The 23,309-nt window shown below is 38.4% G+C and overlaps 1 protein-coding gene across 1 annotated transcript in view; it reads left to right on the top strand.

The window, feature by feature from the left end:
- Positions 1 to 2: 2 nt before the first annotated feature.
- The window catches only part of LOC137291704 (SCL-interrupting locus protein homolog), a 31,054-nt gene continuing 7,747 nt past the window's right edge, over positions 3 to 23,309 (top strand). The window contains exons 1-11 of the mRNA XM_067823151.1: positions 3 to 52; positions 7,732 to 7,862; positions 8,455 to 8,559; positions 10,087 to 10,199; positions 17,290 to 17,393; positions 17,583 to 17,645; positions 17,855 to 18,102; positions 18,790 to 18,873; positions 21,104 to 21,190; positions 21,713 to 21,860; positions 22,230 to 22,339. Of these exons, the coding sequence (XP_067679252.1) occupies positions 7,744 to 7,862; positions 8,455 to 8,559; positions 10,087 to 10,199; positions 17,290 to 17,393; positions 17,583 to 17,645; positions 17,855 to 18,102; positions 18,790 to 18,873; positions 21,104 to 21,190; positions 21,713 to 21,860; positions 22,230 to 22,339 (1,181 nt within the window). The 5' untranslated portion in view covers positions 3 to 52; positions 7,732 to 7,743. The remainder of the gene's footprint in view (positions 53 to 7,731; positions 7,863 to 8,454; positions 8,560 to 10,086; positions 10,200 to 17,289; positions 17,394 to 17,582; positions 17,646 to 17,854; positions 18,103 to 18,789; positions 18,874 to 21,103; positions 21,191 to 21,712; positions 21,861 to 22,229; positions 22,340 to 23,309) is intronic.

The following is a 23,309-nucleotide window of genomic DNA, read 5'->3' on the forward strand; positions in this document are numbered from 1 at the left end:
TGCGCAGTGAGGAAATGGTTTGACTGCTAAGCGCCAATGTTGATGTTTACAGGTGAGTACAGGCAATGCATTGTTAATCATATAGAACACTTATGGAATAACTGTTCCTTTTCATGAAATTTGTCTGAGTGAGAATACGCTAAGCATTAATGTAACATTAGGACAGATTTTGATGGATGCTCCGATTAATCACTGGCATAAAATAATCGACTCCAAACGCATAGGAACCTGTCAGTGCTCAACGCGTGGGAACTTTGAAAACTCCAGTCACTGCAATCGATTATATTTCTAGATCCGTCGTAGTGTACACTTCGTTTGTGAATGATGTTTGATTTGAAGGGTCCAAGAATTCAAGAGAAGTAACATCTGTCGAATGAACCTACATATGTCAAGATCAAGTAATCACACGTTAGTTGTAAAGTCATTCGCGGGACGCTGTCAAAACATGTAAGGGCGTGTTCTATTTCCATGAGTGGTATTGGCCGGCATGTGATTGACATCGGCATGTGAGGAACTCGATATTGTTTCATGTGTTTTGTTGACAGTTCAGTTTTTTAATCAGCTTGTTTTGTTATTGTGCTCACTTATCTGACACAGTACTATTTCAAATAAGTCTGAAAAATTATTATGCATGGTACGTTATGCTGATAGCAATGGGTTCAAACCCCACATGTCAAAGTTACTCATCACCAGTAGTCATCAATGAACATGTTACTCCAATTAAGTGTGTTTGGTGTTCATGATTCAACTAGAGGGGATCATGGATGTGTAATTACAAGCTAGGAGCCCTTCAGTGTCCTTGGATTACGTGAGAAATACTATGAAAGGTAAGTGGCTGTGAACTTAGATATGGTGAAACATGAATCCTCTGCCAGGGTTACCATTAAAAATGGGTTAATATGCTTCAGGAACCAAATTTAAGTGTTTCTATTTTGCTCATTAATTCACATGATCATACTCACTGCCTTGGACCCTGGAAAGATTTGTTTTTATTTCCCTAACCCAATTGTACAACTGAGATATTGAACTCGTTTGTTGCCATGTTGTCCTTTATCTGATGAAACACATTAAATTAATATGCTAATGTATAATAATTGAGGATGTTTCACAAATAAATATTTTTGAAAAGAAGTCCAGAGGACATGTGAAAGTATGTTTCACATCCCCACTGACATTGAAACTAGACCAGCTACGCTAATCATGCTAATTTGTATTGAATTAAAAATATTAAGGCCTGGTGTAGATAGAAGACGTCAAATGTTATTAGTCAAAATAGACTGACCAGCATCTGTGGCACAGTTTTCCTTGGCACAGTAGTCATGTGCTTGCAAACAAGTCCGGGTTATAATTGGGGTTGTTGTTTTTTTGTCATCATTAATTGTGGTAGTAACTTGGATAATTAGCATATGACCTATTTACTTCTGTTCTGATCATTTTTTGATCAGCATAATAAATACTAAATTATGGGTATATTTTTCACTAATCCATATGTCTTGAGGGATGAATGTTTTTGACTACAACCTGAATAGAAGTACATGTTTCCCTAACCAGGTGTCATTTGCTCTACAGTTCCAGAAAAGATGAACTGCTGATTCAGGTTCTGTCCCACAGAAAGTACATATATTACTTTTAACTAGGTGCAGTTTGATCAAAAAGGCATTCACAGGTAGAATTCTTTGAAGCAGTCTGAATTGCTTCCATCATAGTTTGGGATATAATGTGGATTTAAATGGTTAAATAAGTATATTGAACCAGTTTATATATATCAGAATGTCTCATTCCCATGTTTCAATTACTCAGGCTTTGGGGCGGCCTAGTGGTTTAAGTGTTCGCTCGTCACGCCAAAGACCTGAGTTTGATTCCTCACATGGGTTCAGTGTATGAAGCCCATTTTCTGGTGTCCCCCACCATGATATTGCTGGAATATTGCTAAAAAGCGGCGTAAACCTAAACTCAATCACTCACTCTCAGGCGTTAGTCGTCATTATCTGTTAATCGCAAAGAGTAGTTTTTTTATCCTTTTATTAACATGATGGAAAAGGATTCATAGCACAGAGTTTAAAAAGTTACGCAGTAACAGTATTTCAGTTGCAGATTTCCTTATGACAGAAACATTTTCATCCTTTGTTATCTTCAGTAAAGTCTATGATTCAATAAAAGATGTTTGAGAACCATTTTTAACATGTTAAACATGTAGAAATGTACCCTTGGCCCCTTTGCAAATATTACCAACAACTGGCTGCTATGCAGTGTCAGTTTGTTGTTATCACTGAACTCAAACAGTCTATTTCTAGCTGCTGTTTAGCAGTTTGGTGCTACTACTGCTGCTGCAAATGTCATTTCCACCAGGGATTGCTTTGAACTGTGATATTATTCACTGATCTTGCATTGATGAGTCTGTCGGTATCCTCCCATTTGTCACACATGCCAGTTCTTACACACTCCAATACACACAAGGTTGCAGACCACTGCACACACCTGTTGCTTATTAATAGAGAGTGGAATAGTCCATACTCTCTACAGATAAAGAAAGTGACTCCAACTCAATTGTTTATCACTACATATCATTTTATTGCATTTTATTTGCATTTGTTTGCAAATTGATTCAGCTCAGCACATATATTTCACTTAACAAGAGTTTTAGTGGTGTGCTGGTACCGTGGTGAAGCTGGTCCTTCAGTCTGGATTCTGTTCTCCAACTTTCAGTATACTCGCTTTCTGGTAGCAAGAGCCTATCGTGACAAGTAGAAACCTCATGCCAGTTTGGTCTGCTAACCACATCATCTGCCAATCAAAACCCTTTTTCAAAATCTGAAGAAAGTTATGTAACAAAGTCACAAGTTCATGACTGAACCAGTGAAGAAAAACATGAACTGGTCTTTTCATAAGTATTTATGAACGTATTCCCAAAACAGTCACTGGTCTGCTTGCATCCAAACATGTGTCTTCAGTATGTTTCTCACAGTGTTTCACGTTAAATATTATTGTCAAAGATAATCTTCTCTCTGCACTGTCAAAATATTTTTAGGATGTGAGATGCAATATGTAAAGTACTGTCAACAAACAGATTTCTCCAAAACTCAAGTCAGCTGTTTGATCATCTGAACTTTAAGCCTAGAAAGTGTTATACAATATCTAGTGACTGAAGACGTTTTTTGATGCATTGAATAATATGTAATGGTTTGTTATGAACACAACTACCAAAATGGATTAAATTCCAAGTAAATAGTAACATATATGTTTCCAGTTTATTCACAGAAACATAGGCCCAAAATGTGCATGAATGATATTTATAGAGTATATTAGTATATTACTTGTCATTATTAGAGTTGATGAAAACCAGACTTTCTTTTCAAACCATACCTTTCATTCGTGGACTTGACTATTGTTAGCATGATATTGCACTGTCATCATTAAACATTTTAAGTTATATAACAAATTAACTGAACATAACACACAGAAAGAAGTTATTAGCCAAAGACAATGCAGGATTCAGAGGAAATCAGTTCGCATCTCACAGGTATTGTTTAATAAGGTAAATATAACTTCAGTGGTGTTTTAAGAACAATTTTGAGATTAATAAACAAGGGATTGTAACACAAAATGATGTGACACTTAAATATTGTTTGTTTTATACATCTGTAACTTACAATCCTCTGTATTTGATAGTTTTCATCAATACAGTGTGCCAATGGAGTATCTGGAACACTGTCTTACTTCAATTTCCCTCTATCTACAATACAGTAAGTTTATGTACTGGTACTTCATGTCTTTGACTGGCATTTGTAATGTAAGTCTGTTATGTTTCTTTCACATCTGCATTGCATTATGTCATAGTATGAACTCAGTAGTAATGAATATTGAGACTTGTGTCTGATATGCAAAACATCTATAAAATTGTGGCTATTTTGTATGTCTGCTGAAATATGATGTATCTGTCATTTAGAAATGGGAAAAACGTAATATTTTCACCGACTGTGTAGCTATGACATTATTCACATCATGAGATGACACTAGGCACTTGAAATATTCTGTTTTGTATGCTTCCAATTTTGTTTAGTTAATCTAAACATTGGACTGAAAACTTTATTGTGCCATTAAGTAGTTCCACCAAAAAGATATTTCCACAGCTGTGAAAATCTCTTTTTTCAAATTCAGAAATATCAGTATTCTGCACTGAAGTATATTATAAAATGACATACATGTATCTGTTGTTGTTATTTTCTTTTAAGATTTATCATTATTTATGTTTCTTATGTGAAACATTTTACCTTGCATTTTATTCCATATCAAAATAGTATGATAAATCTGGCTTGTTAATATTAAAGAAAACAGTCTTCATGTTTGGCTGTGCCATTGGCTACAATTACAATTACAGAATAAATAAAGGTATATTAAACATTCCTGAACGCAGTAAGTCAGTGGTCTAATAATGCCAAGAAATGTGGGCTGTATTCTTGTGCTGGTGTAATTAGTTGACAGGCCTTTAGTTCAGCATACATCTAGCTAAGTTGCTAGCACCCGGTTTTATCTGCTTATGAAAAGAACATTTACAGTAGCAGTGGAACAAAATCCTCTAATCAGATTTGGAACAATCAGAGACCTATTGAACCTACACAGATTTTCTCTGTCTTTTCAGACAAGATTAGTACACCTACATAAATCCATTGCTATACATGTTCAATATACATATCAACTAGCGTACTGTGTTTTAGATGGCCTGATTTAATACACTATCAAGACCTGTTGCATGGTCAGTTAATTCAGTGCTTTCAAATACAATCTGATTATGACTGCACTTTTGTCTACTCTATGTTTTGTGAAAACCGTTGCTAACACTCTGGTATTTTTTGCCAAAAGGAAATTGAAAGGAAAACATTTTGTAAGTACAGATGTTTTCAAACATAATTGGATAGTGGTTAAACATTTGGACTGAAAAAAGTATACAACGGTTGTTTTTAACTAGTTCAGTTATATTTGGTAAAACCAGTTTGTCATCTTCAGACGTTAGTCCAAAGTCCCACTCTTGAAAGATGTATTGGGCATTTGAGTTTCTCAGTTTGGGTTGATATTAGTGATCTCATAAGCAAGAATTCATGTAATATTTTGCAAAGTCCCTATTTGTGGTTATCATATGTCTTGATTTATGTTTTGTTTTGTATTGCAAAGGTGACTTGCTTTGAAAAATACACAATAAGGCAACTGAAATGGTTGTATTGGGTTTTTCTTTTTTTTAAAAAAAAACTAGTTCCTTGATCTGAGCAGTGGCACCAGCATGTCACATATCCATGGTACATTGAATGAAAGTCAGAATGTCTTTAATTAGTCCAATAATTGATAATAGTTAATAAACTACTGATTTTTTCGCCAAATGGCATGGCAGTGGTGCTTCGTTTGGAATTGCACATAAAATTCATGACCTAAAAAAGATTCTGAATGACAAGAGGCTCATAGCCATGTTATACTCAAAAACAGTAGTAAATGTAAGTCAGTATGCTTGATACTGCAGTATGTTGTTATACTTCTTTGATGATTTAGGATTTGAAGAACTTGTGCCTTGTGCATCTCTTAGTCATTTCTCTTGACTTACCATTTGGCAGGTAACATTTACTTGACACGTAAGGATTGAATTCAGATATTAAGTCTAAATGTTGTTTAGTTGTCCTGTTATTAAAAGACAAGTTGCGTATGAAGGTTTCTGTTTGTGCTTGTTCCAACATGCTGATGTTTATTTCATGCAGTTGAATGAGAGGCATGTGAGCACATTAAGTGAGCCAGCATTCAGGGGCATAATTGTGCAAACTTCTTTTATCCTTCTGAAAGAATTATTTGCAGTTGAATAAATGACCATTGAGTGAAAGGGTGGTAAGCCGTCAGTATGGTGTGAGATACGCTGTGTCAGGCTACTGGCCACACAGGAGGTGGTAATATGAATTAGGCATAGTGTCCACCTTTGTACTGATTGCCATGTATAAGGAGTTGAGTAGAGGGTATGTGAAATTATTTCTCTGAAGCCTGTGACTTTAGCCCCATGTGCAATGAGTCTGTAAGCGTTGTTAAATATAGTTCCTATAACAGCAGGACAAAACTCCACTGAAACTGATGTTCAGCTTTCTCTTTAAATAAAAAGAAACAGGGGATATTTTGAGCAAAAAGTCATGCTTTAAATCAAATGTCTTGTGACAATTAGTCCAAAGTCTTTCTTTGATCTGTGAAGATTAGCTTGTGTTTGATAGTGCTGTGCCAAATGATTTGTTGGTTGGTTTTGACTCTTTCCAAAGGACTTCATCGTGAAATCTGCAATTAATGACCAAGATTTCTGAATCAAGTGTAAGTTGGAAGTTCATGACATTGGTATGTTTCTTGTTTGATTCATTCATTCCTAGTTACTGTGTATGTGTTTCTGTGATGATGAAGCATTTCAAAGTTTCATGTAACAAAATATTTTAGGTCTGAATTTTAATAAAGACAAGAACCATTGCCAGCAACATTATAATATAATATAAGAATAATGATAGTAATGTAATACACTGATTCCACATCATAGAGGGGCACACCACAAGGCAGAGCTCCATATGAGGTGTGTAAATGCATCTTTTACTCAATGAAAATCACATTTACTCAATGAATTACAAATCTGGGGCTACAGAAAACGTAAAAGAATCACTTAAAACCTAATAGGTCTATAATACCTTGTGTACATTACTCAATTAACTTAACTGGCTTAAGTTGAAAAGATAAGGTGAAAGATAATTCGTCGTGGCGCTGAAACTCTACAAGTACTACAGCAGTAGCCACTGTCTGGGATTTACTCTAATAGTCACATGTTGATTATGAAAAAATTCAAGCCAAATGTTTGGCGATATGACAATTAGTAAAAACTTTCAATCTATTGAGATGCATTTATATTTATATATTTAGAAGAGCTAAGTACTCAATAAGGATAAGCAACTCTGTGTAATTCTTTCAACTAGTGGGAGATACAAAATGCCTCTTAAATAAGTGCAATTACTCATGCATGAGCAGACATGGGAGTAAATACCCAATTACCCTGGAGCTTTGACAAGGGCTACAGTATGATTATTATTACCCTTGATAACCCAGTGAACACAGGTAATTTTGAACAAACTTTCATGCCAAAGGTGAGACCACAGGTATCACATGTGCTTCATTGTGCAGCAGGTCTGAAATCCTAGAAACTCTCAGGAGCCAAGATGCCAAACACACTCACCCATCCAAGGACACCCTGTGTCTCTTCACTGCTTTTCCCCTTGATCTACTGATAGTTTCACATTTAATAGTAACATTGTGGCATATATTCACATAATCTGTGTAATAGAGGTATGTTTTGATTAAGGATATATTCCGTCTATGCAAGTTTGTTTAAAGTTGAAAGCATTGATGCAATTCATGATAAGTAATTGTGTGGTTTATCAAGATATAGTATTTTCTAAAGTTTTTCTAAGTGCCAGTAAGCAAATTTAGAGGTAGAGGTCTGTAATATCATTGAGTTATGTAGATCACATTTGTACATGTTGTAAGTCTTAAATAATCATGCTAACACTATGGTGTTACAAATATTACATGTTCACCAGAAGTAAATGCATGGTGTCAAATGGTCCTAGATACAAGCATTCTGTGTGTTACACCTCTCCTTCCCCTCAAACCATTACAGAAAGGTGTGATGGTAACTGACATTTAAGCGCTTACAATTGTTGTGATCTGTTACAGCCTTTTCTGTCAATGGCTGTCCCTATCCGCTTGAAGAGCATGCCCGAACACATCAGGGCACAATATGGCTTCCCTTACCCTCAAGTGGAGACCAGGTCCCAAAGGCAGCAATGTATGGATGGTAGTCAAGAGTAAGTAGAAGTGTCCCACTTGCTGTCTCTGTCACTCCTTATTAGCTGTATATCTGGTTTATGAACATCAAGCTGGATAGCACCGTTACATGGAATATAGGGGAGACTTACATGGCAGGAGATACCTGAATTTGGAAATGAACAGTCAAGCCCCGTTGTGTCAAACTTTGATTAGTTGAACTCATGGTTGTCTCAAAAGTCAAAACTTTGCCGTCTGATCATACCTCAGGTAACACAAAGTATTATGAGAGTCCTTTCACTGGATGTCACATTCATCATATCCAATTTTGTGTTTTATATATACATATAAGATATTTTACTGTTAATGGCTAAAATGTGAGACATTAATTAGATAAATCAAGTGAAATGTTTATTCCATATTGTATTTATGGGAATCTGTTGTTTCAGTCACTAGAATTGACAGAATCAAGTGATTTCTATGATTGAAACAATGTATTGTTATCTCTCTTTTACATAAATTTAAACGTAAGTTGAACATGTCTACTAATCCCTAATCCTTTGTTCTGAAATTCAAAATAATTCCCATTGCAATTTGTTGTATATTCTGACAGAACCAGTGTTGTTATTGCAGATTATGTGAAGACTTACAGATGTTACAGTTTCCAAAGACAAAGGTGATTCTTTGGGATCACACAGTCACTGGGCCCCCGGTGTACCTTCACTTTGCCCAGTACAGGTATGTTAATAATAATAACAATAATAAGGCCTACACTTGTTTTGGAATTCAGTTTTGAGACAAGCTCCAGAATGCCCTGATTCAAGATAAACTTCGGGCCGAGTATAAATCTGCAGCTCAGAGCTATATGCTCGAAACAAGGTAAAAGCCACCAATACTTTTGCTGTGCTAGTCCTTACCTATTCCTTTGGAGCAGTTGATTGGACAAAACAAGACATCCAGAGTCTTGACCGCCTGACCAGATGGATCAGGGCTCCAGATAATTTTTCAAGTAATTGGGTATTTACTCCCATGTCTGTTTATGTTTTTAGAAATTCTTGTATTGCCAAATAGTTGGAGTTGGAGTTCTTGGTGGGTTCAAATAGGCAGTGTTTCCTGTTAGAAGTCCCATATGTGCCCACTGTCTGGGCACACAAATATAATCAGATTGTTATTACCCCAGATAGCCCAAGCAGGTTAGTAGTCACATTACTTATCCCACTGGGAAACTCACTTGCCGAGTTTGGAGCAGTATGTAAGTCCAAGAAGCTCTCAGGAGTGAAGCTTCCAAATACACCCATTCAGGGACTTTCTATGTCGAAGATTCCTTATGTCAACTGATTTATGACCTGAGCTCTATGCACAGGACCACATGTTTAGGTAATCGTATGCATATGAAGAAAACCACAATGCTGCATGGACTAATATATATTGATGTATATACTCACAAAAGGGTGATAGTAATGGACTTGTAAGTTGAAGGAAGCACAAGATGTATCATGACAGTCGTTTTTGCAAGTTGCCACTTTCATGTAAGAGTGCTTACAAACAAGGAAACAGTTACCTTTTCGAATAATTTGATCAATCATGGATGTTGTCCCCACAATTGGTCACATCAATATAAACAGTATAGACAGTGGTGTTGTTGAGGACAATGAAAATTTACACTGTTTCTTGATTTGAGATTAGAGTCTGAAAAACGTGTATGTTTCTCAATGCTTATAAACTGATCATGACATTTATTTTGTGATCCCCTTTTGTAAGTGTCACAGTATACATAATAGAATGTTCAGTCGGTAATAGACATTATTTACCATCATGATAATATCAGTGTACGACAAACTTGTCAGAGGGTTTTACAAAGTATGTGATAAAATCATTTCTTGGGCAGGATGTGCAAAAGTCAAGTATATGACAGAGAAACTATGTGCAGTAGAGTGAACATACATTAGCAGCAAATAATATCAGTGAGTAGGAAACATTGCAATTACTATATTATCGGAAATACTTGACATTGGGTTCAAATGGGACCACATACTCCATATTTAATTTTTTTTTAACCTATCTTACTTTCTGCAACATGTTATGCTTGGGATTACACTTTCTCAAACAGAGTCAAGTATGTTTGGCGGCTGAGATACACACAGGATTCAAGCCCATACTCTCAGATTAAGGCCCTGAATTGCCAGTGTAGAAAGCCACCAGTCCACAAAATGAAGTCAAACTAAAGACAAACTAATAATATCTACATGTTTTCTGTATTTGTAGGAAACCACGGATATGTCTGTCTGAAAAAGTGTTGCGAATTGCGCACCGCCAGTGTATGAGCTGTGGTCAGGCTCGCGATTGTGTCCTGATAGGAAGCCTCATTGTTGACGATGGTACGTCCCTGCATTTCAGCATTGTATACAAAGCTTGTCTAAGTTAATATAGATACAGTTATTTTACTTTGAGTCTTTTCATATTTCAAACAGTTTATATGTGTACCAGATATTACCTGAAAACTTGTCCAGAAAGGATATATTTAGGTTACATACTATCCTTGGTACTTTTCCTTTTCCTGACTCATGCTTAATATGCTTATCTCCTCCCTCTTTGCGAATTTTAAAGCCATGGAATTCTTTTCAATACACCAAGCTTTCATTGGTTCCAAACTGATACATTAAAAGGGCCCTGATCCAGAGTGATAAGTGCTTTCAAGCGAACAATGTAATCATGTCTAGTTGCCTGGTGGCCAGTCCCTATGGCCTTGACCTTGACGGACATGGGACTGTTCAGCTGTCCACCATGACAAAATTTCTTCAACCTACTGAGACAATACGAAAGATGGATGCTTAATTTTCTTCCAATCCTAATATTGTTTACCACTGACAGATGAAGGTCAATTTGAAAGTGGATTCATTTCTTATCACGATGATGAAAATGGAAATATTAATAGGTACTAAAGATAACTACATTTTCCAATTCATTCCAAGATGACACTCTATTTCAGCTTTGTTGATAAATGTAAAGATATGCCCTTATACTACCAATTTTGCTAGCATGTGGCACAGCACAGATCACTTCCATTTAGTCTTGGGGAAAATGCAATAACAAAAGCAACAACTAGTCCCTGGAAATTGCTCTAGATCAATGTCCCTTTAATATGACTTTCAGGTAGTTATTTTGAAAATGTAATTGTATAAATAAAACTGATATTTTATACTTATCCTGACTCTGTATCAGGCTAACTGCCTCCCGACAACTACCCCCTGGCTATCTGCCCCCCATCCATTGTGCCCCCCCTTGATGTTCCCTTCTATTTGAAGTGGATGTTCAACACACTCATCCACCAGAAGCCTCCCTTTCTTGCCAATAGTCACATGACCAGCCATGCCAGTCACTCGCCTTCATGACACGAGGATGGTTGGAGTCCCGATACTCCAGATAAGTTTTCCTTTAACCTAAATCGTATTCGGTTTTTGGATTGCATTTATCATTGTTATGATATGTAATTATTGCTGAAATATATATATTTTCCATGTGGTTTGGGCATATTTTCTTCAACTCAGAATTGGTTTGTGTTGATGAAATCGTGCTCCCAATGTAAGTTACGGCTGTCTGCTATTGACCCGCATATATTATGTCCTTTATGCAGATCCATTTGTTCTTCCATTGTTCGCTGTGAACTTTGCAAGAATATATCTGATACAGATTTTGCTTCATATTGAATATCAATTTTTATATACTGTTAAGAGGCGTGCTGAGGACAAACAATGTAGGCTCTCTCAAGTCATGTCTAATAAATTGTTTGATTCCGCATCTAGTAACTGTGTGTTGACCACTGCTGACATTCATGTTTTTAGTGATCTTCCAGATGTACCTCGGGGGCATGGTCATGATACCAACGAGACTTTGTCTAGAATCTCAGAAGAGGGCGTCGTCAGAAGAGGGATCATCTCAACCTAAGAAGTTGAAGTTGTTGTTGTCTAAGACTAAGGCTTCAGCTAGTACTCTTGAAATGTCTTCTACGAAGTCCCTCAATGATATATCGTCCCACTTGTTGATCGTCAGCACTCCTGATCAAGATTCAGCGTCTACTAGACTGTCATCAACTATGTCTGCAAAAGTGTTGCAACTTTCAAAGAGTCTACATTCTATGCAGACATTCAACACTACAACATCTACACTCAACATGTCAGATGCCTCTGCATGCAATGCAGTCTTTGGACACCAGCCTCTTCAAGCAACAATTCACCACTCACATGATGCATCACTGTTTTGAAGAATTTGAAGACGAATGGAAATATCAGTCTTCAGCTACAAGGACAGTCACCCTGCGTGACAGTTCATCAGCTGCATTAGGTCTGTTGTATGAAGAGGATGCATGGTAAGCATGTTCCTGTTCACAGTCAACTTGCTACACGTCTGTATAAAGATAACAACGGTATTATCGTCAGTTGAAGAACACCAACACAATGACCACCAACACAACTGACCAAACAAAGTATGGGTGCCCCCCTGGACAACGAGGTTGCAGCAGGAATTTGGGCAAGTCTTCCCACAGTCTACCTACATCAGTATGGAAGGGTTACATGCTCATTCATGTATCTCTTAGATTAGCTGAACTGTGGAGTTCAGACAAGACTGAATGCTACGGAGGGAATCGCGACTACACAAGATTTCACACTGATCTTGCATCACCAGTGACATCACATCTGCAATCTGATTGTTCCTTGAAAGACAATGCCCTGTGCAGAGTACAGCTATTGGTCACATGTCAGGAAGTCGTCTACAGATGTAAACAATTTGGCCTTTCAACATTAGCACGACTTCATTTACAACCCAGAAAGCAGTCTACAGCAACATTTGATTGTCTGAGGCAAAGAGGTCTTCTAATCTTGTTTATCTGAAAGGCCAGAAGCAACATATGACATTTTTGTCGCAACAGCCTGTCAGCTATAAATAGACTTCACATGGAGGACATCTCACTCGCAACCTACAGTGCTGACAATTGAAAACGAAGCAATTCTGGTACCAGCATCTTCATTACAGATGAATTATGTACTTGTTTGTACTACCTCACTGTCTTCATGAACATTCATCTGATTGAATTGTTCCTGCAGCAACGAACATGGCCTACACATTATTGCATTACTTGAAGATTTGATGAAGTCAGAGTTGTATTTGACATTACAGGTAGGAAAATGTTTGCAAGATGAAAGTGTAGAGACAAGATACAAAAAAATGATACTGCAAGTTCTACTCACTGTGTTACCACTACGACAGTGGCAGTGTCTTCTCAGTCTACTCACCTCAGCGCAGCATTTGACCCAAAGGGAAAGACTACGACTATGCCCATTACAGTGTTGCAGAGATTTATTTGACAGAGCTGAACTGCAACAGTCATCTCTATGCAGATGTGTTGCTACGACTTAGGGTGCCCACTTGGAAAAAGCTGCAGGTGGACTTTGGGTGAGCAATGAAAGCACTCTGCATGCCCACCACCTGGAGATGAAAGTTGTAATCAATGCAGTACGACAATGATCGACCACATTGAGGAATAGCCTACTGATGGTCCACACCAATAACTCCACAGTAGCGTTCCACATAAACAAGCAAGGGTCAACATGATCTCACAGGCTGCTACAACTAACCTTTCAACTCTTTGACAGCGTTGATGACTCGAATCTCTACATAAAGGCATGCCACGTCCCAGGTGCATGCAACATCATGGCAGACATTATGTCATGTCCTTTACAACCATCTCCAACAGGGTGGATACATCTTCAGGCGTTTCGATTCATCAGTCAGACATTCAGATCACCGCAAATAGACCTATTTGCCACCAGGTTCAACCGATACCAACAGTTGTATCTCCAGTACCAGATTCAATTGCATGGGCAACAGTCACTCTCAGCAATCTCATTGGAAGGAATGAACGCTTACGTGTTGCCGCTTCCCATCGTTCTACCAAAGGTCGTTAAAGGTCACATGCAACCAAAAAATCGAACATAGTTAAAACACTTTTATCACTTATTCATGACATATAATATACATTGATGCTTTAAAAAAACAAATAAACACAATTATAAGCGTACAATCGCGATTCAAAAGTGCAATATTTTGTACTTGGGCTTACTTTCCCCGAAACGAAGCCCTCGGGGGACCGAACCCAGTCACAGCGGGTGGATATGCACTTAAGTGTAACGACGGCTTCCGTTTGGCTGTTTCATTTGCTGATATACTGAGGGTTCATTGTGTGTACAGAAAGATGATCTGTTTGATGGGCATTTTAGAAGTATAGCCAGTCACAAGAAAGTAAGATTCTTTAAGGATAACAACTTCTTTTTGTGTACTTGATGCGTCGTTTCAGTATAGATTCATATACTGTTGTCAAACAAAACCATATACACTAAAAGAATGAAGAATGTATACACCTGGAAATTAATCAAGCAACACCCCAATTTTTTCTATTGGAGCAACTTTGAAGTGTTCTGACAATCAAAATATGCCGGGTTGATATAGTTTGACACTTTTTTATTCAACAGACGATCTCTGACAAACAACTTAAAGGGAAAAAGTATCAAGACTTTGCTTTATTGCAACGAAATCCAAATTCTTAAAACTGTCTTAAATTCATGAAAAAATGGACACAATTTACTATTCATCCACAGACGTTGTTGTCAGGTGTATTAACACAAATGTCACATGGAAAGAAAGAACAGTCATCTGAGAGTCTGCACACCGACTTTCATCAATATCTAGTGTGTCCTCCCTGCGCACGCACCACCGATTCCAGACGCCTCCTCATTCCTTGGATGAGTCTCCGGATCTGATTCTGGGGGATCCTGTTCCACTCCTCATGCAGGGCAGCCGTCAATTCGTTGAGATTATGGACTGGTGGGTCTCTCTGCCTCACACGACGGCCAATAAAGTCCCACAAATGTTCAATGGGGTTGAGGTCAGGGCTCATGGCAGGCCATGGAATTCTGTCAATTGCATTTTGCCGCAAAAAATCATTTACAGCATGCGCCCTGTGAGGTCTAGCATTGTCGTCCATAAATATGGGTCTCGTTGCCAGAGGATGGTTCTCAAAATGAGGTACCACAGCCCTGTCAAGAACCTCCTGTTGGTAACGAACACCGTTAAGGTTGCCACGGATGGTAATGATATCCAACTTGCAGTTCATGGAAATGCACCCCCATACCATAACGGAACCTCCCCCAAAGGCCACAGTCTCCTGGATGTTCCGTGGAGCCATTGCTGTGTTCCTCTGCCTCCAGACCCGAGTACGACCGTCCACCATGTGCAGCAAGAACCGGCTCTCATCTGAGAAATGGACCTTCCTCCAAGAGGCAATGTTCCAGTGCAAACGGTCATTACACCAGGCCAGTCGGGCTGCCTTATGGGCTGGAGACAGTCTGGGTCGCTTGATTGGCCTCCTTGCCCGGTATCCTGCAGCTTTCAGACGATTCCGAACAGTCCTGTTCGAGATGAGTCTCCCTGGAAGCCACTCCTGTCTCAACCGAGAGCTCGAGTCGAAGGACCTGCGCCGTACAAGTCTCAGTAAAGCTCTGTCCTCCCGGACTGTGGTCTTCCTGGGTCTTCCTGGTCTAGGCAGGTCTTTAACTTCATTAGTGGCCCGGTATTTTTTCAAAAGTTTTGAAATTATGGAATGATGTCGTCCGATTTGAGTCCCGATTTGTCTTAGAGACATACCAGCATTCCTCATGCCGATTATTTGCCAACGAGTGGCCTCTGATAATTTCCTACGTGCCATGACATTGAAATGAATGAAAAACCGAATGCAATCGACAACCTGCGCTTGTAAACACCCCAGGGAAAAAGTGCATTTTTCGAAAGTTGAGGTTAAAGCAATGCACGTGCGCTGTGCAAGCTTCACGCGCGTCATATCAACCCATGAAAAGCTCATGCTGTATGTCAATACATCAAAATTGAATAATCAATCATCAAAATTACTTCGTTAAACTTTGTTAAGTTTTTATGTGTCTTTGAATTTGGTGTTGCTTAATTAATTTCCATATGTATATATAGAGATGTTGGGTTTAGAAAATACATGTTCTCTGAATTTGCGCTCGATCCAATAAAAAATCATGTCAGTAGAGATTGTAAACTACTGCGTGGCTGGAATCTGTCATTCGTCCGAGTACAAAGCAGGACTTGAAACTGACAAGAGTTTGCACCAGTTTCCGTCAAATCCAGTCATCCGAAAAAAATGAATGTAGTTTGTTTCCAACCAACAGACATAAAAACATGTCATGTGTATCACACGTGCCTAATTACATAATGTGGCAGACATGGGACACGGGTGCACGAGTCATAAATCAACTTATTTTCTTTATGTCGTATAGTCTGATAGGTGTTAAGTTCAAATTGCATGTGGTCAATAATTGAAGCTGTGTAATGCATGTTGCCTTTTAGCAGACAGGCAGACAGACATATAGGTGTGAATAAACCAGAGACTGAGCTTTCTCTGTGACAGAGACTGCTTACCACAATCAACAAGTTGTTTTACGTAACGAGTAGATTATTTACTTGTTTGTGTACACAACCAAGATTAGACTACTGCTCACGACGCTGGGCATGCATACTGTTTCAAGCTCCGCGAACCTATTTACTGCGCATGCGTTATGGACGCAGCACAGCACAGCTGTTGAAACCAGTTTTCCCCCCAGCGCTGGGGGGTATTTAGTGAAACGTTTGAACTCCGATTTCGCGGGCTTTTTTTCATCGCGTTTTTTTTTTCAACTTTATAGGTTGAATTGACATTTTTTATGATTTGTTTCGGTAAGTGCATACCTAAAGGTACCAGAATCTGCAAAGTTGTGTTTTACGTTGCATGTGACCTTTAAGATAAAATAGATGACAGTGCTGCAACTGACTTTCCAGGGAGAGAATGAAAAAGGACAACCATCACTGAGACTCCCAAAATGGATCTATCCATCCATCCATCCATCCATCTCACATTCCAGTCTTGATGTTATCCCCCCATTTGTGATCAAACTACCACCTTTATAGTCCCCGAAGGCATAATTAGTATGAGTCAGGATAAGGAAAAATATTTCATTTTCTGAATAAAATTGATATTTTATACTTATCTTGTCTCATGGCATCAAGCCCTCCCAGCCGCCCCTCTCAGGCACGCTGAATTCCTAGTAATTCTTGTGTCTGGGTTATAAGATTTCAGAGAGTGACTGGCATGGTAGGTCATGTGACCATATTGGTGGGAAAGGCAGGCATCTGGTGGATGAGTGTATTGTACTTACGCTTCAAATAGAAGGGAACTTCAAGGGACAAGTGTTCCACTATCTTCTCATAGAGGGAGGAGGTAAGCATAACGAGTCAGAATAAGTATAAAATATCAATTTTATTCAGGAAATCACATTTTTGAAATTATGGTACTCTTGGGAACTCAGCAATAAAGAATAGTATGGTTACCAATGTGTAATGTGAATGTTTTTCATATAGATGGAGATGGTATGATGTTCAGTATTGACCGATTAGACAATAGACCTAGCAGTGCTTCAACCTTGAAGAACCTGGCACCTGGTGATGTCATGATCCCTGTATTGGTAAGCTTTGAAATATTTTTAATCGATATGATACGATTCACACTGAGATAATCTGGATAAGCACTTCAGTACATAAAAATATTTACAGATAACTTATTCAATTAAGTGGTTCATGTTATGGTCTAGATCTACTTATATCATTTCCAGATTCCACATGTAGTTTTGTAATGTTGGTTTACGTGATTACAGATGAGTGTCAATGGCAGCTCCAGAACTGGCAGTTCAGTGGAGGACTACACTAATGCTCTAAAGGTATATACATTTGGGGTGAAGATACAGAGGGGCACACTATCTCCAATCAGGACATCAAGTCTCCTTTAAGAAAATTGGTCACACTGATGTTTTGTTATTGCATTCAAAGGATGCAGATCATTCAAGAATCAACGTAGTTGTACCTAATTAAGTTGATTTTTTCTTATAGCGCATTCTAAAACATTCAGTATTTATTCTTCCTTTTTCAGTTATTAAAACAGCGCTGTGAGAGTAAAGAGGCTGTGGATGTATGTAACTTTCTGCTCACCAAAGGCTGGTGTAACTTCCTCAGTCATGGGGACCAGTCCATTGCTCACCTTGACTTTGATGTTGTCACCTTAAACACAGTCATCAAGGCATCTCCTATACAACCAGTTCCAATTATACCTACAGCACTTTCTAAGAACCTTGCAGGTCCGAGGAGTATCAGCCATGTGCAGGGGACTCCCAAGAGTGGGTAAGTCACATGTACTTTTCCTCCCACAACTTGATGTGTGCTGTTCTGTATTTTTGACAGACTTATCCATAAAGTGAGATTTTGTGTAAGAATTGTATGACAGTGTTCTAGATTAATGTTAGACAGAAAACATGACGCAAAGCCCCAACCCTTTTTGGCGTGATCTGTTTCAAAGTAAGATTATACATGTTATAAAAAAGAAAGAAAAAAATCACAATAAGAAAATGAGATTCTTCACGGATAACAACTTCTTTATGACATATGATGCATACTCTTACTCGACAACTGTATACGAAAGGTTGCATCATATATAATAAAGAAGTTATTATCCATAAAGAATCTTACTTTCTAATTGTGATTTGTTTAGTGTAAAATGCTGCTCACAGCAATATTCCAGTTACATGTTAGCAGCTTGTAAATCATCAGGACAAACTAGTGACTGATATTATGAGGAAGCAGATGATAGCTTGCAATCAACCAAACCACCAAGTCTTACTGTCAGATCCATTTGTTTTTGTGAGGGTGAGCATTTTGTTCACAGATCAACATGGCTGACAAAGTGTCTCATGACTGAACAAGGAAGGTATTTTTTGTGCTGATGTTTGTAAGTTGTTATGTTATTACTTGGCTATACAATCAGTGAATGTTATTGGTCTGCTAATGATGGTTTATGTTTCATTATGCCAGTTACCTAACAATGGACCACACTCGAAAACTGTTACTGGTCCTCGAATCGGATCCCAAAGTGCTTAATCTTCCTGTTGTTGGCATGTAAGTAAATATCGTGGTTTGAATTCCCATGTTACACCTCTCTGAGCAATGGCTGGCAGCCATGTAGAACAATCTTATGCCACCCTGACACTTGCATGATTTTGTTGCTGCAATTGTGTGCGCTTCTGTGTGCCAGTGATGAAAGTCTTCAGAAATAAGCTTGAGGATTGTGAGGGGTACCACCTATGCAAACCATGAACACTGGCAACACAGGGGTTCAAAAATTTTTTGAAAAGCTACTTGCAACAAGGCAAGTGACTTCAAAAAAGTAACTTTTCCTGACTGATTTTCCACTTGCCCTAATTTTATGACACAATATGTGATGTTAATGTTTACTAAACTATTTACTGAAGAGTGATAATTTCACTCTCTAGTCAGTCCAAGTAAACTTCGTCACATTATTATCAGCTACACTCCTATACTGAGTCTAACTTAGTAAGAGGTCGCGTCAGTTAACCCTTAAGACTGACCTATCAGAACACAGCTTACCAAATTGTGAAAGTTGACATTTGCACATACCTTTTCATTCGTAGCAGCACATTTAGCTTGAAGCAGGGAGTATAGTACGTATTAAACTCCGTCCATCTGTCTGTACATACGAATTGGGAATATTCTTATGAACCTTTGGCTAGATTCTTTTATATATGGTACCAAGGTTCATCAAAGTCTAAGAAATTTCCCAATCAGGTTAGGTGCCCTTGACTTACATTTTAAAGTCACAAGGGGACTTCTTTTACTCTTTACTACGAGATATCTCAAAAACGGTTCACTGGATTTTCTCCATATTCAACACCAAGCTTTACCTAGGGAAGGCACAGGACCCAGTCGATATTGGTGACCTTCACTTAATTTTCAAAGTCATGGCGACACACTGAAGATTCAACATGTTAAGCTTGTCAGCAAGATATCTCAAGAACCGTTCACTGGACACCAAGTTTCATTGAGGAAAGGCACAAGGTCCAGATGATTTTGGTGACGTTCACATAATTTTCAAGGTTACGATGACACTTTGAAGATTTCATCATGTTAAATTGCATGTTAAGATTGTCAGCGAGATATCTCAAGAACAGTTCAGTGCATTTTCTTCATTTCCAAGATTTCCTGTGAATGTTTTTCAGTAAGCAATTTCTTCATTACTATTTTTGCATACTTAGTACAATGTGACATTCATGTCAAGGTCAAAGTGAGTCTTGAAACTATTTGTGTGTTTTGAACACTGACAGAGCAAGATATCAAGAGAAGTTGATATTTAACTCCTTCTTAGATTATGACCTTCACTTTCAATCATTTCTAAGTTTGATTTGATAATTTGTGGTGGCGAATAATGTCACCTCAGTGACAATTCCTGGGAACTTCACCTCAAAATGGTTTGTACCTGAACAATTCTGAATGTTATTTTCTGCACGATAGTGTCCGGGTGATGCACAATGAGCATGCCACAACAGTGAGTAAACAGTTGTTGAAAATAGCGTTTTGACAATATTCAGTACGTCAGCTTGTGGAAATTTTAGCTAATGGTAACCATGCCAACAGAAACCCAAATGTGCATACACTGCAGGTCAAATATCTGTGATTAATGCGGATTTTCGTCAGTGTCAGTGACCCGCCAAACACTTAACAGTAGCTGTTGTGTGATTGGTTAAATCCTGTCGGCGATCTTGCATTTGATTGGATGGTCATAGGTCGCCCAAAAGTTACCTGACACGACCTCCTACTAGGGTTTGTTAGATTAAGTGTAGGAGTGTAACGCATAATACTGTCAGGGCATTGCATGGCTGTATGGGAACTCTGCATGTTGAGTGTGACATTGCAGGACAGTCTTGTATGGTAGATGTGAACAATGCATTAACAATACTTATGCTTCGCCTATGTGTAAACAAGTGTCAGTGCGCACCATTGCAGCACTATGCACGATCAGGGCACAAATGTGGCCTAAAGCTCAATTGTGTACCAAAAAAATGCCACACCTTGCCCCAATACATCATGCAGCATTGCTGGCACAAGAATCATGCATGTGTCAAGGTAGCAATATTTTCTCCTCTGTGCAAGTCTGAAATGAAAAACACTAAACTAACAAATAGAACTAGTGTTTGGGTGCACTTTAGGAAACAAAAAGTGTAAAATACTATTTCATTTGAACATACCAGTAATTCGTTTATGAAAACTGGTTTAGCTCTGTAAAGAGACCTGCTGATCTATAAAGCATATTGTACTGTGGTTTAATTTTCAGTTGGGTGTCAGGAGTAGCAATGGTTCATCACCCGTTTGTATGGGCTAGCTGTATTCGCTATCTCCATAACAAAGTCCTCCAAGACAGGTGAGTTATATGCATGTCCAAACTGGTCTTAATGTTTTTCTGTACCTTGTTCTATGGGAATATAGTTCTTCTATCTCATTTACAGATGATTTATCACTCTTTTATTTTGTTTTGTTTTTTGTTTTTATTTTTTGTGCCAGTTAGCAGCTTGATTAACTCCATTTCTGAAACATAACCTGGACATGTGAACAAGACAACATATACTGGAACAGTTTCATACGTTAAAGTAATTTATATGTTCATAGGCAATGTGGGACGGTGGGGTAGCCTAGTGGTTAAAGCGTTAGCTCATCATGCCGAAGACCCGGGTTCCGTTCCCCATAGGGGCACAATGTGTGAAGCCCATTTTCTTGTGTCCCCCGCCGTGATATTGCTAAAAGCGGCGTAAAACTTCACTCTCACTCACTCACTCACTCACTCACTCACTCACTCACTCACTCACCCACCCACCCACCCACTCATCCACCCACTCATCCACTCAGGCAATATATTTGATGCCAAGATGTTTAATCTACCTTATAGGGTGTGTAGTCCACCGGAAGGGTTTTTGGTGGTACTGTACAGCCCCCTCCATTCTCGCCCAGAGTTCTATGAGTGCAACACCAGCACTGGAAACAACAAGCTCAACTTTGACCTGTATGGTGGATATGAAGCAACAAATCTCAACACAGTAAGACGTTTCTTTCAATGGTAGAACAAAAGGTTTTTCACGCTGGTTATGCTGAAACTGGGTAAAGAAGTTTGCTGTGTGTCGTGGTACCCTGGCATAGTGGATTGTTCACTGAATTGTCTTTGTTCAAATTTACATGTTGCATTGTGTCGCTGAAATGTTACTGTGTGTAGCATTAAACAATAAAAATAACTTTAAAAATTACTCATTCTCAGTTACTAGTATCATAGCACGACTTCCTTGATCAAATGGCTGTTGCCATTGTGAATCCCAAACTACAAATTATGTGTTAGGTAAGCATGGTACAAGAAAGGTAAGGACAGATAGCAATTAGGACAAGAGACTAATGGACGGTATGTTGCTTTCTAGGGTGCTGTGAGTCTACAGAATGGAATATTAGAGTGTGAACTGACCAGTGTCCAGCAGGGGAAGAAGCGGGAGATTTTTGATGCAGCCCTCACCCACAGTAAACAACCAATGTGAGTGGGAGTTATGCATCCCTGTGTTGAGCATTTTTGACCAGTTTTTGGTTGTACTTTAGCATTCATTCCAGACAAGAAATGGGGTATTGTAACAAAGGTAAAGACTGTGACTCATTATTGGGTTTAAAGTTAAACTGTTTTTACATGAAGATGTATTTCTTAAGAACTTGTTAATCATATCAGTACAGTAAAATACTTTTATAACGAACTACAAGGGACCACTGAAATTAGTTCGTTTTATCCGTAGTTGGCTATTCAGGAAAATCCATTGAAAGAACAGTGAAACACACTATACAGTACAACACATTTGTACTCAGTTTATTGGTACATTCATTCATTCATTCATTCATATTACGTTCTTTTCACTACAAAGTCAGTAATCTTACACAGGTCACTTGTCATTGAATATATAGTATTTTAAAAGTCTCACGAGTATCAAAAGCTTCTGTCAACATTTCTGATGTGTGTGGGAGGCATATACACAGGCCTTTTGAGGGGATGCACTATCGTTTTCTATTAAATCGCCAAAGACCGAGTTGCTGTGCCGGAAGTATACAAAACTAGGTCGTCAATCTGATTGGTTAATAATGCAAACTACAACTTCACATGGGTGTAAAAACTGGAGTGTGTTTTGTACACAAAAGTCTTAGCCATTGACGTCTAACTTATTGGTCAGATTTGAAAGTGAGCGCCGCTAATTGACACTGATTGAATTTCCTCAATTGACTATTCACACCATTAATTAGTGTTAACTGGAACTGTCGAGGATTCAAAGTGAGCATCGCTAACTGGCTCAGTTCGTTATTCACACCGTTAATTAGTGTTACCTGGGACGCGCGGGGATTTCTAATCAGTTCGCTATAGCCGGTAAGTTTGTTTAGAGAATTCATTATACACGACTTTTGTATATGATAACATATAGTGGTTTATTCGGGACTTTTAAAACAGTTCGCTATAGCCGTCAGTT

The sequence above is a fragment of the Haliotis asinina genome, chromosome 7 (genome assembly GCF_037392515.1).
Source record: "Haliotis asinina isolate JCU_RB_2024 chromosome 7, JCU_Hal_asi_v2, whole genome shotgun sequence".
NCBI lineage: Eukaryota > Metazoa > Mollusca > Gastropoda > Lepetellida > Haliotidae > Haliotis > Haliotis asinina.